This window comes from Schistocerca nitens, chromosome 2 (assembly GCF_023898315.1).
Source record: "Schistocerca nitens isolate TAMUIC-IGC-003100 chromosome 2, iqSchNite1.1, whole genome shotgun sequence".
NCBI lineage: Eukaryota > Metazoa > Arthropoda > Insecta > Orthoptera > Acrididae > Schistocerca > Schistocerca nitens.
Genome location: NC_064615.1, coordinates 118,102,054 through 118,121,225, shown reverse-complemented (window position 1 = coordinate 118,121,225; position 19,172 = coordinate 118,102,054). Strand labels below are relative to the sequence as shown.

Here is a 19,172-nt window from a genome sequence, read left to right as displayed (position 1 = left end):
GGACGACTTAAAGTGGTGAAGTATGTGTGTAAACTCCCACTTCTTTAATGATACAACTTACTTGAGATTGTCAGCTGACTTTCCTTGCTGGTTAGCTTGCTTCTGAAACCTCCTTTTCTCCTCTTCTCCGAAGCATATTTGCTAGGAACAGGAATTTCTCAAGACTCTTTCTGCTTATAAAAAAAATAAGCAGACGTACACAGTTTCTTTTGCTTCACTTTACGATGTATATTCAAACATCAAAACTTTTAAAAATCATTCTCCACATAAACAAACACTGTCAAATAAGTTTCCTCGCATATCTAAACGTTAGAAACAAAGTTCATTTACACATAAGAGAAAGTTGGCTTAAAAACCAAGTCCATTCTCTTCCTGAATCTGAATACATGTCTTATCCTCTCCATGTCCGAGACGAGAATCAATTTAACAATATTTCAACTGTTCTTCCTTTTTTTACTACAATAATCAAAGCTACAAAACTGTGTTATTCAATACTGAAGTTCCTTGCATCTGCTGTGTTCTTTCATTTAACTTCCATGGCGCAACCGGCAAACACTTGTCGGTGCCGTTCGACCGCCATGCCTGCTGTCTTCTTAGTGCACACTTTGGACCTGCACATACAGACAGGTGTCACGCAGTAGATAGGCTCTCTCACACTTATATATAAAATATTGTATGTTCAAGACTGTCGAAGGCCAAGTGGTTCTAGAATTTACGCGGAAATTCTCGAAACACTATTGTGTTGTACAGTATTTTTGTATTATCCTTTATTGTACGTAATTTTCTTAGGCTATGCTTCCTATAGTGTTACAGATCTGAAGGTGGTTGCAGATAGCAACGTTATCAAACTTTAATTGTGACAGGAAAATTGCAGGCATCCAACTGTAATTGTATAATGTCATTGGTATGTCTAAACTGTGGGCATTATCAACAATGTAGCAAAGACAGATCAATACTTACCATAAAGGAGACACGTTAAGTTGCAGACAGGCATGATTAAAAGACACTTACATAAAGCTTTCAGCAACACACACACACACACACACACACACACACTTCGTACACACAAGCAACCACACTTCACCCACACGTGAATCTCGGGCACGGATGCAACTATCATGTGGAATGCAAGCAGCAATCTGGACGGTAAGGTGAAAGGATAGCAGTGTACAGGTGGGGAGAGAGATAAACGCAGTCTGGTGGAGTGTGCAGAGACTAGAATGCCAACAGGCGCAGCGTCAGGAAGTTGTGTGGCAGGGAGGTGGGGGAAAAAAAAGGAGAGTAGTGGGGAAAGATGGGTGGATGTGTTGGCAGAGGGCCACAAATAAACAGGATGGGAGATGAGAATGGGGGGGAGATGATAGGACAGAGGGGGTAGAAACTGTTGAGTGGAGTTTCTGGGGACAGTATGTTACCATAGGTTGAGGCCGGGGTAATTATGGGAGTGGAGAATGTGTTGCAAGGATAACTCCCATATGCGCAGTGGTATATTCCAGGGGACCCTAATCCAAATACTTATGGAATGGAGTTCTCTTTATTTTTACATCTAAAATCACTGATTGCAGTCCTTTGTTGAAAATGTGTAGTAATTCTTGTTTGATGACAAATGAAGACATTGGCCATTGGCTGTGACATACCTCTGTGATCCTTCATACAGTTTCATTGCTGATGTGCTGTTGAATTTCTCTCTTTCTGATAAAGACATTATTGATAGTAATGCTTGTCACACTAGGAAATTCAACAAACTTCATATGCTGTTTTCTGTTGACTGCTCAAATATGATAATGCTATTTTGCCAATTAATGCCTCTATTTTGACCCATATAGTGGAGACAAAACTTGCAAGACTTCATTAATATGCTTTCTACAATTACCATGTTCTGTTTGTTTGCTGCCACAACAAAGGGAACTTTGTAATGACCATAGTGGTGATAGTGTACAGTTGCCTCTTTGAAACCTGTGGCACATAAAGGAGTGTCCACATAGATGATTCAGTATAGTAACTATTGTACACTGGGCAGTGTCATAGGTGGTGTGGGACTTGATGATGATCCCTCAATTCAGATTCAAAAGCAATTCCATAAGATAAGGGTCCACTGAAGACATGTCCTAACCATCCTCTCAATAAATAAAGAGGGGAAAATATACACCATGACGTGGATTTACAAAACCTCTGCGAGAAATATCAATATTATGTCTAAGAGGCTTACAGAGATTAGCAGCCAATAAGATCCAAGACCCGTGGAGTAAACTCGGCAGTTAAGAGTCCTCACAACGATATTTGTCAGACATGGGCCATTGGTGAATTCCTCAGCAAACACACAGAAGACACTGATACTGAAGTTTGCTCTGTTGAATTAAATAATACCTTATCTCTCCATTGAAAGATCTACCTGGTACACATGTTGTCTTCAAAAACCAGAACACCCACCTTGTTTCTGGAGACTTAAATAGCCATAGTAGCATCTAGGTACATGTAGATCATAATGAAAATTGCATAGCAGTGGTAATCTCGTTTCATTACTCACTACACCCTGAAAACCTGATAAATCCCATCTCACAATTCAGTTTGTTAATATCATAGAAATAGACACAAACTGTAATTTCTAATGTTCTAATAAACCACAAGCTTCCGTCTTGGACTGGAAATACAACAAATTTTATCATATCATTGTCATTATTTACTGACAAGATACTGAATGATAAGCACAGCGAGGTATTTGCAAATACTAAAATAAGTAACTTCTTTTTGTTTTCTATTCACAGGAAGACAGGAGACTGAATCAGTTGAACAAACCAGCTACCAATAAAGTTGCTATGTTACCTAAAGTGCTTTCACAGTTGAAGAAACATGATCTCCAGCTGGCCTTTATCGAGTCAAACGTTCTTCATGTGCTGACAGATTGGCTAGCACCTATGCCTGATCGCAGCATGCCATCACTAAAAATCAGAGATAGCATTTTGAAGCTACTTTGGGATGTAAGTATGGATTTAATAATGTGTCCTCATAATTATCAACATTCTGACTTAAACTGAGATGCCTTTAGTACTTCTTATTGCTTCCCTAGTGTCCTCGTAATAGTTCTCTCCTTATGCTCATTCCTGAAAGCCCGTGGCTTGTTAATAGACAGTTATCTTCTCAGTCTTGGAAAGGTCCAGAATTAATATTTGACTGTTATGAAACTGATTGATTGAATCTTTCTATAAATTATTTCTTCTTTTATTTCACAAACTCACACAGTAACAAAAGAAAACACGCACTGACAATTTAACATTCACGTTTCAATTTATTTCAAGAAATAACTAGCTTATATATTCAAATATCATGACTGTTTCAATGTAACCTGTTTATCAGCACCCTGTCATTAAAATCTTTCTGGATGTACGGTTGAGCCATCATATAAAATATTTAAACATAAACATCACTCACAGAGTAGGTCTTAAGCCTGACAGGCTGATGAAGCTGCCTACAAGGCAGTACAGTGAGTGATCTAAGATCATGGAATATGATCAGTGTGTTGTTAATCTCTCAGCCATTATTACAAGTAGGTGAAAACTGATGATGTCACTACTTCTTTACCTGAGCAGCTTCTCATTTGCCAGCCTCACGAGGCTGAGTAGACCTCTTCCCAGACCTCTCTACCTTAGAAAAAATCTGAAGATGCACCAAGAATTGAACCTGGGTCCTTCTGCACAGAAGGCAGCAATGCTAACCATTCGGCTAAGGGACGAACTTTCAAATATACTAAAATAAACACAGTTTTTGACCAAGTTGCAGCAGCATTCCTCACAGAAAAGTCTAATTAGCTGGAGAGTGCTTCAGTATCAGTAAAACCTTGGTTATTCAAGGCTATAGGGACCAAGTAAAGCTCGAATTTGAGAAAACAGAAATTACATGAAGAGAAACAATTTTAGAGACCTTTTATTTATAAATAGATTCAGAACCTGATGTTCACTGTATTATTACAGTAAACAGTAACAGAAATAATAATAATAATAATAATAAATACATAACACGAGCCAATAACCCATACACACTGCACCGAACCTGAGCAGACACTGAATGACTGGTAGTGGGTGACACAGCAAAAGCGGCTATAGTGGGCACAATTCTAAACAGTGCATGCATATGCATCTTGGCTGCTGATAACACCCGCTCCCTGGGAACTTTCGATTTTATCCGTGATATTCTTTTGATTTTTTTTAAACTTAATAGTCATCCGTTGTCCACCTTAAATGGAGGCTCGGACTGCCAGGTTCTCAAATTACCGAAATTTTACTTTATTGCATTTCTGACAGTGTTGCTAGACCACTGACGTCACATTTATTATGTTTTGTTGGTCCTGAAATAACATTAATGGGTGCTAGGACAGAGGAAGGTGATGTGTGGCAGACTATTTGTGAGCTGCACAGCTTGCTGGCAATTGATAGCCTGATACAAATAAGTAATGAGCTTCTGTAGCTATGATTTCCTGCTGTTAATAGAAGAGAAATGACACTAATTGTGCATATGCTGTTCAGTTGGACACAGAAGTGTCTGGTGAGGCTGTTGCCCTGCAATCGCACACAGCCTGTCATACTTGAACCGCTGGCAGCCAGCATGCTGGGAGCTTGTAGCCACCTTCCCTGTTGATGTTGTGTCGATTGCCTCTCTTATTTTGCATGTGCGTGTCCATGGTTGTTTAGTGAAACTTAGTAGGTTGTCCTCAATCGCGACGGTGCCGTGCTAGTAATGCGAATCTGTTGCGCTGTCCCGGTTGAACATAGCACTTGTGCTCTGCTATTTGGTTGCTAACAGGCCTTCTGCTGTCCCCAATGTAGGCAGCACCACACTCATAGTTTTGTGTACACCTGCAGCATTGAGGGCTTTTACCCGTGTCCTAAGTGGACCCTATCAAACCCTGGATCCTGTGATCACTGTGGTAAACCATTTTTTTGCTTCCCTGGTGAAGCATTTTGGCTACTCACTAAGGTAAACACACCATTGTAAACTGTTATTTCATTTAACTTTCCGTATCTGGCTTCCTACTGAACTTAGTAGCTTTTGCTATTGTCTTATTGTTGTATCTGTTCACTCGGGTGGTGTTATGCAACTCTTTCGATTCGTGTTTGATATTTTTTTTATCATAGATGTGGTGGGCTTGAGTGATCAGCAAGTGTAGGATGGAACATTACTGTGGCGTAGGATGGAACACAATTGAGTAAAAGGATGGAAGGCGGTTGAGTCAGATGGTCGTTGCTTCAGCAGGTTTCCAGTAGCATAGGTTTCTGGTGGACTTTTTGTTTGGCAGTTTGCCATTGTAAGTTTCTAATGTTTTTGACAACAAGAATGTGTGAATTTGCATTGCAAACTTCCCACTTCTCTTACACGACTCGACTTACTTTACACGACTCGACTTACTTGGTGTACACAGCTGATCTTCTTCTCTGGATAGCCAGCTTCTGGAATCTCTATAAACTTCTTCTACAAAGAATGATGCTAGTTATAGGAACCTTAAAAGACTCTCTCTCTCTACTTGCGAAATCATTAGGTACTCGAAGAATACTTTTCAACAACTATCGGTATATTTGAGCTTCATAAGTCACTCGTATCATCTTGCATTAGAAACAGATTTAAGTACATTTTAGAAAAGAGTTAGCTTAACAACCATAACTCTATTACAAACAAATTGTGAAATATGTGTTGCCTCCAGCAATTCCAAGATAAGAGTTTTTTCAGAATTCAGAATCTCAAATGTTCATGTTATTTATAACAAAGGTCTCCGATACGATTAACACAGAATAACCCAGAAGTTCCGTAGTTCTTCCTTGCTCTTTCACTACGACTTCCATGAATCGACCGACAAGTATCTGTCGGGGCTGTTTGACCGCCATGTCTACAGTCTTCTCACGATAAACTTTGGACCTGCACACACAGACAGGTGACACATAGTAGAGTGAGTTCCTTTCTCCTACTCACATTTAAAATATCGTGTGTTTGAGATGGTGGAAGGCCGAGTGATTCTAGAATTTGTGCGGAAATTCTCGAAACACTACAAATTGTGTAGACCTTCACATCGAGGAATGGAGTCACACCATTACTTTCTTATTTTAGTAGGAAGTGCATGTTCTTACGCATGCTGTTAATGTGCTGATGAAATTGTGCAGCTCTGCGTCTCCATGCGGCAAAATGATGAGTGTTTCATCTACGTATCACAACTGATGGCATGGACAGAAATGCACAGAGATTAAGGCAGTTTGCTCAGATGTCTCCATCAAGATGTTTGCTACTGTCAGAAGAAGGAAATGACATTGCCACTCCATTTGTTTGTTCATAATATTTACCTTACCAAGTATAAGTTGACAGTAAACATAACTGCACAAGGTTACAGATATCAGGTGGTATTCATTCCTGAATGATACTGATAGTCGTCTGTTGGTTCATTGGTGAAGAGAGGCGTTTTGCTGAAGCTAACTAATATATCAGTTTGCTGTGTGTGCTGCCCATGTATAATTTGAATAAAGTGATTTGAATTTTCACATACAGTTGCCACAAGGGGCCGTAGTCTACTAGCCAGATGCTTTGCCAGATTTTACAGTGTTTAATGGTAAATTGGCCGATCAGCTCCCAAGTCCCAAATTGGTAGAAGTCAAAGAGCTTCAGCTGGTAGTCATTTGTTTTTGACTGCTGCTGGCATTACCTACATGATAGTATTGTGTGAGGTAGCCATTGTTATCTACTACGTTGTAATTCACTCTAGTTCTTACTGTTTCCTTTCCTTGTGATAAGTGTACATAATTGTTCCAGGACATTTATTAAACATTCAAGACATAAGATAATTTCGGTTTTGAGTAGTAACTACACTTAAGCAGTTTTTACCTCCGTGAGTGACTTTTGCTTTATTGGAAGCGTGATAAGGTGGCTGCACTGTGGGAGGCAGGCAGGGCTTGTTCACCCTGCACAGTTCCTTGCCCTGTGACGATTTACGTAGGGGCCAGGCTTGCTTCCACTGCTCACCACAGCCTCCTCTGGCAGTTGGACGAATCCAACTTCGTGTCTTCTAGCTTCCACTTAATCAAAAGTGCCCCTTATACCACCGTGTATATTTGCTGCAGACTACTAGCACTACATCAAATCTACTACTTTGTCTTACCTGTAATCCCCCACCGAATTTACTTCACTGCAATGCATATATTTCAACCAAACACAACACATTGCATGACACTATCAGGGGAAATTAGCAGTTGGTGTCAAATTGTTCAAACATCTTTAATGACTACAGACTGCCAGTTGATGTTCCTGCCATTTATGCCCTCCACTGATTTATTGTGTGACAGGCATCCATTATATAAGCCCCCTGTTGATATCTTTAGTTTTACTTAATCTCCAAGCAAAGTCATTTTAAGCTTTCACTGATATTGATGCTCCTAGGCTAGTACTGATGCCAACATTTATAGCGCTGTGCAAACATATTCTGTATCATAGAGAAATATGTTGAGTAAGGGCCATGGCCCTGTAAGTGCATTCTCCTGTGTGTTGACTGCATCCTCCCGTGTGTTGTTGATAAATTTTCAAAAGTGCTATGACCTGTTACAGCTTTCCTAGTGTCTGTCATATGTTTAATGTGGTATTCTTAAGTTTCTGTTTAGAAAATGCTGTTTGACTAATTATGTCTAATTTTGCTGATTTTCAACAATATTATGAAAAGGAAAGTTGCTGCTCACCATACAGCGGAGATGCTGAGTCACAGACAGCCAACATTATGCCTATCTGTGGCTCAGCATCTCCACTACATGGTGAGTAGCAACTTTCCTTTTTATAATATTGTTACATTTCACCGTGGATTTTCCGTTTCTTGATTTTTGCTGATTTTCCCTTTCCTTAATCAATAACATGCAGTTTGTTATTGAAATGCTAAGTCCAATGGACATAACCCCAGTATTACTAGCTGCTGACAAGCTGCTGACATCATACAGCCCTGTTAACCAAGTGTGACATACAGTCGACTCTAACATTGGTGACATGTAAACCCACACTAATATCTTTGTGTCTTCACTGTACCACACACAACTGTTGCAAATTACAGTGTTCCTCATAGAATAGAAAAATACAAACATCACAAAGAGTTTCCCAAAGGCACTGTATATTACAGAATTGGATTTTGTCTTGGAACTGACATTCTGCTAGCATTGACAAAGTGGCTTTCTTTTCCTCAACCATTGTAACTAGTGTATAGCCCATGATAAGAGCAGATGTCGTATATTCAAGCCATTGAACAGGCGCATAAGTATTGTCCAATCAACAATTGAAAACTTGCAGTTTGGAAAATTGTTGAAACCATAAGTATGTAAAAATGGAATTATACATCATCTTATGCCCAGATTTTGAGTACTGTTGTGCAATATTGTGTCAGATTGTTACTAGTTCATATTAGCTTAAGAAACATACAAATACTGCTACATTCCTGTCTTAATCTGACTTTCTTTTTTTTAGTAAAAATACTCAATGCTTTTGAATTTTTGATGTAGGAAGGGTACTGTATTAATATTTAAAAAACTTCTGTCACTTTTTTTTTCATTGAAATATTGGTGGCTTTGTTATGGCATATATCCCGTCAAAGCAATAAGCCAAAATATATTGATTCTTTGGGCTGTAATTTTCATTTTTTGTTTATGGAATGACAAATGGCTTTTTTGGTTTATTTAATGTATGAGTTGGTGACTTTTACACTGACACAGATGATGTGTAGAAATGTTCTCATAGTTTTCTGCTCGTAAAGATGTTGGTGTAGCTATTACTTTCACAGTATTCTATAGCTAAAGTTTCTTATAATGAACATGTGTAAACCTCTTCAATTTCTTTCATTACAGTTCCCACAGATCAGCCAAGACATGCTCAAACAGTCTGGAATTGGGAAGGCAGTTATGTATTTGTATAAGCACCCAAAAGAAACAAAGGAGAACAAAGAACGAGCAGGAAAGTTGATCAATGAATGGGCACGTCCCATTTTCAACGTGTCAACAGATTTCAGAGGTAACAGTTGCACACTGTAAACCAGTATCATAGATAAACTTTTTGTGTGTGAATTCTACTGTACTTTAAATTGACTTTGCTGTCACATTACAAACTACACAGATGGTATAGTAAAACGATTGACTTCGTGCACAAGAGTTGAATATGTGCTGTTGTATATAGCCTCTTCTCCCTTCTTTATCACATTTAGAGGTTTTGTATAATAAAGTTTCTGTGTTTGTAATAACAGATTAAATTGTCCATTAGTCCACAAAACAAAGCAATAATAGTTCCTGATTGAAATTATTAAGTCCAACCATGACTACTTCATTGGAACCCATATTGCAATTATAATATGAAGCACAGTTCCAAATAAATCTTGTTGAGGTAAACACCACAAACTCATCCAATAGAAGCACTCTGTGGAAATGTTATCCACTTGTCCATTTGCATGTACTGTGTATGTACTAAGAAATATTAAAATGTTTCATGAGGATTATGTGCAGTACTGTGTTAGTGACTGTATAAATGACAATATAGCTGATATGCTGAAATTTATTGAAAAGGAAGCAGTTTTAGAGAAACAAGAGTTCTGGGTAGGAGGGGAGGCAGGGATTTATTATTACCAAATTTTGCTTTAATTGGTAAGATAGTGGGTGGCACCTGATATTACCTAGGTGATAGTGTAGTAGTAGAAGAAAGCTGTTTAGGTTTTATAAACTCAGATTTTCTCCTGTAGGGGAGATGCCGATGCACATGGTTACTTTAAATGAATACAGGAGGGCCATGCAGACTTTTAGTTTGCTTAAGAGATAATTTACACAATTAAAATTAAAGGAAGTACTAAGATCTGTTGGATTTTGTGGACAGAAGATAGCTTGTGAAAAACAGCCAAAAATGTGAAAAAGAAATGCCAACAATTAATTGTAAATGCTGTTCTGCCAGTGATTTTGTGTCTCATTATATGTGCAGTTGTATGCAAGAAGTTTACTTGATCAGTTGCACTGCAAGTATAAAATCTAAACTTCAGTTATAATACAGTCATTTGTAGTTGGTAGTGTGTTAAAGGCATAAATTGTCACTTGTATTTTTAATACAGTTACTCCTAATAAGTATTTCTCTTCACAAATGTACTTTAATTTTAAATCATTCGTTCAATTAAATTGTCTTCGCAGCTATGTCAAAGGAAGAACGGATGCAGAGAGACAGTGAACAACAACCCAAGAGACAGCGTATTTCAGTTGAAGAAGAACATTCAAGAAAACAGGACATTACCAAAGCATTGGCAGTTGGAGAAACTGAAGAAAAGTATGTTATGTAATTGTGTAGGATTTGTCACATTTGATTCATTTCATAAAATATAAACTGTGTGAAAATGTAGGATTATATTTGTCTCATGTTGATATTAGATTGTCCACATGCCATTTTGCTCTGTGTATTATTCTGTAATTTTCATATTCTTAAAGTGTATTAACAAATGAAATTCCAAAAATACTTACGTTGACCCCTTTGACTGCTACAGACATTCTCTCTGCATTCTGTGCTGTTGCTGTACTGCTTGCATAATGCTGCTACCATGCTAAGAGACAGCGTTCTGGCCACTACGAATACTTTCAGCTGATTTTAAGAAAACTATTTGGTGAAAAAACTTCACATTCGCACATCTTACAGTCTGATATCTTCACTTAATAAAGGATTGAATTCCTTTTCATTATTCATCGTAGTTACTGTGTTGCATCAAATTAAGTAAAGCATTGTACAGAATTTTAAAATGTTTGCAGAGGTAAAATCACGTTGCATAAACTTTAAGTACTGTTGATTTTAGCTTGTATGTGCTATGTATGAAATGTAGATAAGATATTGAAATTTTACTAGAATATCATATCATTTCATTCTGAAGTTATTGGTTTTTATATGCAGCGTGTGATCGCGTGTGCGGCATGCCCAATTTTGTTCCTGCACATTGGGAATTGTCGTATTTCATAAATAGTTCAAGGGTGAGGTTTTTTGTAAATGATTTCATGTGAAGGGGCACATCTGTCTTGTGAGAAACACTCGTAACTTTTTTATTAATCGAGATATGGAAGTAACTTGTCTGCAGCAGTGAGAGGCTGGCAGGACGGGACTCGTAAACATGTCAATAGCACTTGAGAAAAAAACAGAGGCCATTTTTAAACATGTCACCAGTGCTTGGGAAGCAGCAGAGCAAGATGAGTTAACTCATCTGCCTCCAATGTGGCTGTAAGCTTTTGTCAAAAACTGTATTGCTACATTATGCTATAGAGGCTATTTTCAAGTGACGCCAAGAATTTGCCAAGTATATTAGTTGCCATAATCTTAGAGAACAGGACACACCGAATGACTCAACTTGTATCACTGCAAGTTTCAGATGTGCCTTGTGCTGTTTCCAGAGATTATGAAAGCTGATGTATTTGGCAGCTTCATGGTATCTATGGGAAATCATTGCTACAGACAAAACTGGGCAGTCCTGATTTACCAGTAAACGTTAAATTTTTACAGAAGGTTACAGCTCCAAGGAAAGTGCAGTTGCAGCCGTTAATAAAGTCATAGCATCTGTGTAACATAATGTTAAAGAAGTTCATTAACTTTCATTATAAGTATTGTAGCTTAGAAGTGGTTGTATGATAAAATATTTAAAATGACTATCTTAATAACAGCTACCTCTAGTCCTTAAGAAAGGACAATGTTAACTTGTTTTTCATGTTCGCCTGAATACCGTATAAAGAAGGACTATATGTGTCAAGATTGCTTTGTTGTATTATCAATTTTAAGTCACTTTACTTTTGCATATATTCCGTCAAAACATTATTAAAAATTGAAATGAAAGGCTATGCATGGACCTACCATGAAATGCCATTACTTAGCAAATGTTAATAGAAATGTGATAGAATATGCAGGTTAAGTAAATAAATTCAGTTATTTTTTTAGTGGTGATGTGAGAAATTGCAGTGGAAATTAGATACGATGAGACAAAACAGGAACTTGTTTAGGGTAGATAGACACCACATTTCAAGAGTGAAGATGGCCGGTGTCATAATAGATAACAAACTAGCCTTTATGGATTAAGAAATGTTTCTGCAGTATGAGATGTAAATCACAAACACAGATAGTTGATAATGACATTCCTGAAATAACATCAGATGAAGTATATAAAAGCATTTGAGGTATGTAGAAATTAAAGTCACATGGAAATATGCTGAAGAACCAAAGAAACTAGCATAGGCATGCGTATTCAAATACAGAGATACGTAAACAAGCAGTGTAGAGCACTGCAGTCAGCAACACCTGGGTAGGACAAGTGTGTCACAATTGTTAGATCGGTTACTGCTGCTACAGTGGCAGGTTATCAATAGTCAAGTGAGTTCGAATGTGCTGTTATAGTCGGTGCACGAGCCATGGGACACAGCATCTCTGAAGTAGTGATGAAGTGGAGATTTTCCCATATGACCATTTCACGAGTGTACTGTGAATATTAGGAATCTGGTAAAACATCAAATCATTGCTACATGGTCATGAAGGTCAAAATCAGCAAATTTGATGAGATGTGCAGACTTTTATCCAATAATAATAGACAAATAAATGGAAAATAAGCTCGGTGATTTTATATGGGCTGTGGATCCAAATTTGAGAAATTTTGAGGTTTCAGAATGTGTACTTCCTTCTCCAGTAAGGAAAGAGGGATTGGCTGGGCAAGTTGGTAATGGGGTTCGGGGTGGGGGCAGGCCTCACAGACAATACATGAAGAGGACTAACCTGTTGTGAGAAGGAAGGAAGCCAGAAGTAAAGAAAATGCATCGAAGGAAGTAGGAGCTAAGAGACAAAACATTGCACTGGCTTAAGTCCAGAGATCATAGAAGGGATGAAGAGGAAAAGAAACATACTTTTGAATGATTTATACAATCAAGAATAGAGGGGGGGGGGGGAGAGATGAGGTACGGAGTGGGAGGGAGGGGGGGATGAGGAATAATTGAAAGATGAAATTCTTGCATTGGGACACAGATTGTTAATGGGTGTGTGGAGGGAATTTTGAGATGGGAACAGGAGGGATGAGGCCAGAGGGGGAGGTGGGCAGAGACTGGTGTAAATTGAGACCAGGGGGATTATGGAAATAAAATACATTATAAGTATGCTTATCATTTGTTAAATTCAGAAGAAGAGCTAATGTTGGTAGGGAGGATCTAAATTACAGAAGTTTTGAAGTAATGATATGATGAGTAGCTTGCTCTGCTGTTAGTTGGTCTACTTGACCTTCAGCCATAGTTTGGCAGTCTCCGTTTGTTCATACACACACATGGCTGATTATGGGCAATGAAGACCATGCACCAACCTTAATGTGTTCCTACATGGATGGCTATCTTGTGCACTTTGGATCCAGTTGCTGAAGGTCCTTCAGCAGTTCATCCTCCCATTTCTTCCTTGGTCTTACAGTTGGATGGATACCATCAAGTTTTCCCATTTGTTCCTGGCCGTATCCATGTTAAATGCTGTGCAGGATTTGCAGTGTAGTTGACAGATAATATGGATGTCTTTGCAGATGGCTCTGCCTTTAAGGAATAATAAATGCCTGTGACAGGACTAGAACAAAAGGTGGTGAACAGATGTATGGGGCAGGGCTTGCACCTGTGTCTTCCACAGGGATATGACTCATGGGGCAGAATGCTGGAAGTAGTAGTAGTATGGAGGTGGACAAAGATAATGCATAGGTTGGGTGGGCCTGGTCGCAGAACACTTGTGTTTTTGTCCGATGTACATGCTATTAGAAAGTTGAGCGATTTTTCACCTTTCTTATTTACCTGTCTCCTGTTACTCAATCTGTCTCTTATTTTGTGAGTGGCTATTTGTCCTCTTATACACACTTAATTTCATCCTGTATTTTCCATAATTGTGTGTATGAAAGAAAATAATCTGTTACCTTAGTCTAGCAATGAAAATGTTACCTAAGATATAGGCTGTGCTAATTGCAAAAAAGACAATTAAAAGCAATTTTGAAATAGGTAACAACAGTCATATATTGAACCTTCAGTTGACAGCTTTGAGTGCCCATAGGAAAAACCAAGGAAAACAAGAAACATTCTGAAACAGATTTAAGAGTAATCTAGGTGGATTGTGCATCACTGTAACATTATCATTGGCTATCTTTTTAAGTTTCCTTTATGAACTGTCTTGTATGATCAGAAGTTTGTTTTCAGCAAATGGATCTGAAAACTCACAAGTACTTTTATAATTTTTTCCCCTTTGTCAGTTGCAGGTAGCAACTCAAAATATCTTTAGATAATGTAATTTTTCTGCTTTGGAGTGATAGCACTAAACAGATTGTGACCGCAGGTGATATGGCACAGTCCGAAACACACTTGACTCGTATCGGAGAAGAGCAGGGCTCAAATCCTAATCTGGCCATCCTGATTTAATTTTCCTGCAATTTCTCAAAATCACATCAAATGACCAGATAGTTTTGTATGGCATATTGATTATCCCATCCTTATCCAGTCAAAACTAATACTTCATCTCAAACCTTACTTTGTCTTGTCAGGCATCATCAGAAAGTATAATTTAGTGGTGTCTTTTTATATGTGACAGCACCTGTTGCTACAGACATACTCTTTGCATTCTGCACTGAGTGCAGCTTTGTTGTCCTCTCCTGCTAACCAATTTACGACACTAGTGTGCTGAGGAATGGCATTTGGCTGCTAAAAATTTTAAGACAACTATTCACCGAGACAAACTGATTTTTGCACATCTTATACTGTTATATTTTCACTTGATAAAGGATTGAATTTCTTTTTGTTATATGTCATAGTTACTGCACTGCATCGAGTAACGATAAACATTGCCCTACATTTTAAAGAGTTTGCAGAGGTAAAAATGCATTGCGTAAAATTTGTGTGTGGTTGATTTTTAGTTCATACTTTGTAGTGTATGAAATGTAGATACAATATCGGAGTTTTGTTTAAAATTGAGAGGAGAACAATACCTCATTTCATTCTACGCTCGCATATTTTATTTTCCCAGGCTTGTCTGACATTTGGCATAACCCCCAAAGGCCTCACACTTAAAGTTCCCATCTCTGGCTGCAACCCTTCTTTCCATCAGTCCCTATACCAGTTCCAAACCGTACAATCCATTGCCCTCACCCACCTAATCCTTCACCTACACATCAACTCAGCCAATGAACACACCCGTCAACTCCTATCCTTAATAAAAGTCCTCAATCTTTCCTCTCCCACATCCACACCGGCTATTCAGAGCATCCTCCTACAGGCCAACCGCAAATTAGAGCAGCATGCCACCCTTCACCTCAAAAAACTATCCAATCTCCTGGTTTCCCACCTCCGGAAAGGCAACTCACTCACCCTTCACAACCTTTCCAGCAAACCTCAACCACCTCTCATTGCGCACAAACCCAGTCTCTCCCATCTACTCAATCTCCCACTTCCAGCTCCACTCCCTCCAAAACCTCAAAATTCCAATCAACACAATCTGGTACCACAACACCCTAATTCAGTAGTTAACCTTTCCTCCAAACCTCTCTCCCAATCCGAAACCTCTGTCCTATCCAAAGGCCTCACCTTCAGCCCCACTCCCAGATTCAACCAAACAGCCCTCGTCAAAGATTTACTGTCCTACACTCGTACTCTCTGCTGGAGGTATCACTTTGCCACGAAGAAAAATGATCCTAATCCTACCCCTAATGATCCAACTCCCCAAGACACTATCCAAATTGAACCCTGCCTGGAACAGTTCCGTCCTCCGTCACAGCAGGACCCACCTCCTCTTCCTCAAAATCACCCTCTCCAAACCTTCCAGGAATTTCTGACTTCCAGCCTTGCCTCTCAATCCTTCTTAAAAAACCTTAATCCTACTCCCAACATCACCACTGCTGAAGCCCAGGCTATCCGTGATCTGAAGGCTGACCGGTCCATCGTCATTCTTCCGGCGGACAGGGGTTCCACGACTGTGGTACTTGATCGTCGGGAGTATGTGGCTGAGGGACTGCGTCAGCTTTCAGACAACACCACATACAAAGTTTGCCAAGATAATCCCATTCCTGATGTCCAGGCGGAGCTTCAAGGAATCCTCAGAACCTTAGGCCCTCTACAAAACCTTTCACCTGACTCCATCAACCTCTTGACCCCACCGACACCCCGCACCCCTACCTTCTACCTTCTTCCTAAAATTCACAAACCCAATCATCCCGGCCGCCCCATTGTAGCTGGTTACCAAGCCCCCACAGAACGTATCTCTGCCTACGTAGATCAACACCTTCAACCCATTACATGCAGTCTCCCATCCTTCATCAAAGACACCAACCACTTTCTGGAACACCTGGAATCCTTACCCAATCCATTACCCCCAGAAACCATCCTTGTAACCATTGATGCCACTTCCTTATACACAAATATCCCGCACGTCCAGGGCCTCGCTGCGATGGAGCACTTCCTTTCACGCCGATCACCTGCCACCCTACCTAAAACCTCTTTCCTCATTACCTTAGCCAGCTTCATCCTGACCCACAACTTCTTCACTTTTGAAGACCAGACATACCAACAATTAAAGGGAACAGCCATGGGTACCAGGATGGCCCCTTCGTACGCCAACCTATTCATGGGTCGCTTAGAGGAAGCCTTCTTGGTTACCCAGGCCTGCCAACCCAAAGTTTGGTACAGATTTATTGATGACATCTTCATGATCTGGACTCACAGTGAAGAAGAACTCCAGAATTTCCTCTCCAACCTCAACTCCTTTGGTTCCATCAGATTCACCTGGTCCTACTCCAAATCCCATGCCACTTTCCTTGATGTTGACCTCCACCTGTCCAATGGCCAGCTTCACACGTCCGTCCACATCAAACCCACCAACAAGCAACAGTACCTCCATTACGACAGCTGCCACCCATTCCACATCAAATGGTCCCTTCCCTACAGCGTAGGTCTTCGTGGCAAACGAATCTGCTCCAGTCCGGAATCCCTGAAGCATTACACCAACAACCTGACAACAGCTTTCGCATCCCGCAACTACCCTCCCGATCTGGTACAGAAGCAAATAACCAGAGCCACTTCCTCATCCTCTCAAACCCAGAACCTCCCACAGAAGAACCACAAAAGTGCCCCACTTGTGACAGGATACTTTCCGGGACTGGATCAGATTCTGAATGTGGCTCTCCAGCAGGGATCCTGCCCTGAAATGAGATCCATCCTTCATGAAATCCTCCCCACTCCACCAAGAGTGTCTTTCCGCCGTCCACCTAACCTTCGTAACCTCTTAGTTCATCCCTATGAAATCCCCAAACCACCTTCCCTACCCTCTGGCTCCTACCCTTGTAACCGCCCCCGGTGTAAAACCTGTCCCATGCACCCTCCCACCACCACCTACTCCAGTCCTGTAACCCGGAAGGTGTACACGATCAAAGGCAGAGCCACGTGTGAAAGCACCCACGTGATCTACCAACTGACCTGCCTACACTGTGATGCATTCTATGTGGGAATGACCAGCAACAAACTGTCCATTCGCATGAATGGACACAGGCAGACAGTGTTTGTTGGTAATGAGGATCACCCTGTGGCTAAACATGCCTTGGTGCACGGCCAGCACATCTTGGCGCAGTGTTACACCGTCCGGGTTATCTGGATACTTCCCACTAACACCAACCTATCCGAGCTCCGGAGATGGGAACTTGCTCTTCAATATATCCTCTCTTCTCGTTATCCACCAGGCCTCAATCTCCGCTAATTTCAAGTTGCCGCCACTCATACCTCACCTGTCATTCAACAACATCTTTGCCTCTGCACTTCTGCCTCGACTGACATCTCTGCCCAAACTCTTTGTCTTTAAATATGTCTGCTTGTGAGATGTCTGCTTGTGTCTGTATATGTGTGGATGGATATGTGTGTGTGTGCGAGTGTATACCCGTCCTTTTTTCCCCCTAAGGTAGGTCTTTCCGCTCCCGGGATTGGAATGACTCCTTACCTTCTCCCTTAAAACCCACATCCTTTCGTCTTTCCCTCTCCTTCCCTCTTTCCTGATGAGGCAACAGTTTGTTGCGAAAGCTTGAATTTTGTGTGTATGTTTGTGTTCATTTGTGTGTCTGTCGACCTGCCAGCACTTTCATTTGGTAAGTCACATCATCTTTGTTTTTAGATATATCAAGTTATTAATTTTTACATCTGACAGACAGTTGCATGTGAGACGCCCATTACTGCCCCTACGAATCAGATATTATGTCATCATAACAATTGTTATATTTCAAATGGTTCAAATGGCTCTGAGCACTATGGAACTCAACTGCTGTGGTCATTAGTCCCCTAGAACTTAGAACTACTTAAACCTAACTAACCTAAGGACATCACACACACCCATGCCCGAGGCAGGATTCGAACCTGCGACAGTAGCAGCAGCGCGGCTCCGGACTGGAGCGCCAAGAACCGCACGGCCACCGCGGCCGGCTGTCATATTTCATAAACTATTCAAGAAATGAAAATAAAATTTTTTGCAAATGATAGCATGCAAATAGGCACATATGCTGTGTGATAAATATGTGACTTTTTTTTTCCTTTTATTAACTGAGAAACGGAAGTAACTTGCCCGCAACAGTGCGAGATCGATGGCTCAAAACATATACAGGCGTCAATAGCATTGTAGGAAAACCCAAGTGGTGCAGTTATACATGTCAACAACTTCTGTGGAACAGCTGAGCAGGATGTGTATCTTCCCCAGACCATTGTAGGCAAATAAAGAACTGAATTCTGATCTAAAAGATGGAGAATTATTTTGTGTGTATTATGCAATGCAATTGATATGTTTAGCCTTATGCCATAGAGAACATCGTAAAGAATGGTGCTGAACTTGTTTACCAGTGTTACAACTGGGCACTTTGACCCTTCACAGAATTAAATGTGTTATATCTGCTTCCTGTCCAAGCTGTCATTACATTGAACTCTACCAATAAAAAAAAAAAAAATGTATTTGTTTTCAGGCCTTTGCGACCTGGTGATAAAGGATGGGTAGCAAGAGCCCGTGTTCCTATTCCTTCCAACAAAGACTATGTTAACCGACCCAAGTGGCAGAATGAGACTGACATAAGCAGGGTAAGATGTATTTTTTAATTTTAAAGTAATTGTGAACTTCTTGTTACATTATAAGTAAAAGTGACATTAACAGTGACT

At 40.1% G+C, this 19,172-nt stretch overlaps 1 protein-coding gene across 1 annotated transcript in view; it reads left to right on the top strand.

Annotated features, from left to right (window-relative positions):
• LOC126235792 (protein IWS1 homolog) overlaps nt 1-19,172 on the top strand; it is a 129,742-nt gene that overhangs the window by 93,543 nt on the left and 17,027 nt on the right. Inside the window, exons 6-9 of the mRNA XM_049944605.1 lie at nt 2,766-2,978; nt 8,850-9,012; nt 10,167-10,299; nt 18,983-19,094. Of these exons, the coding sequence (XP_049800562.1) occupies nt 2,766-2,978; nt 8,850-9,012; nt 10,167-10,299; nt 18,983-19,094 (621 nt within the window). The remainder of the gene's footprint in view (nt 1-2,765; nt 2,979-8,849; nt 9,013-10,166; nt 10,300-18,982; nt 19,095-19,172) is intronic.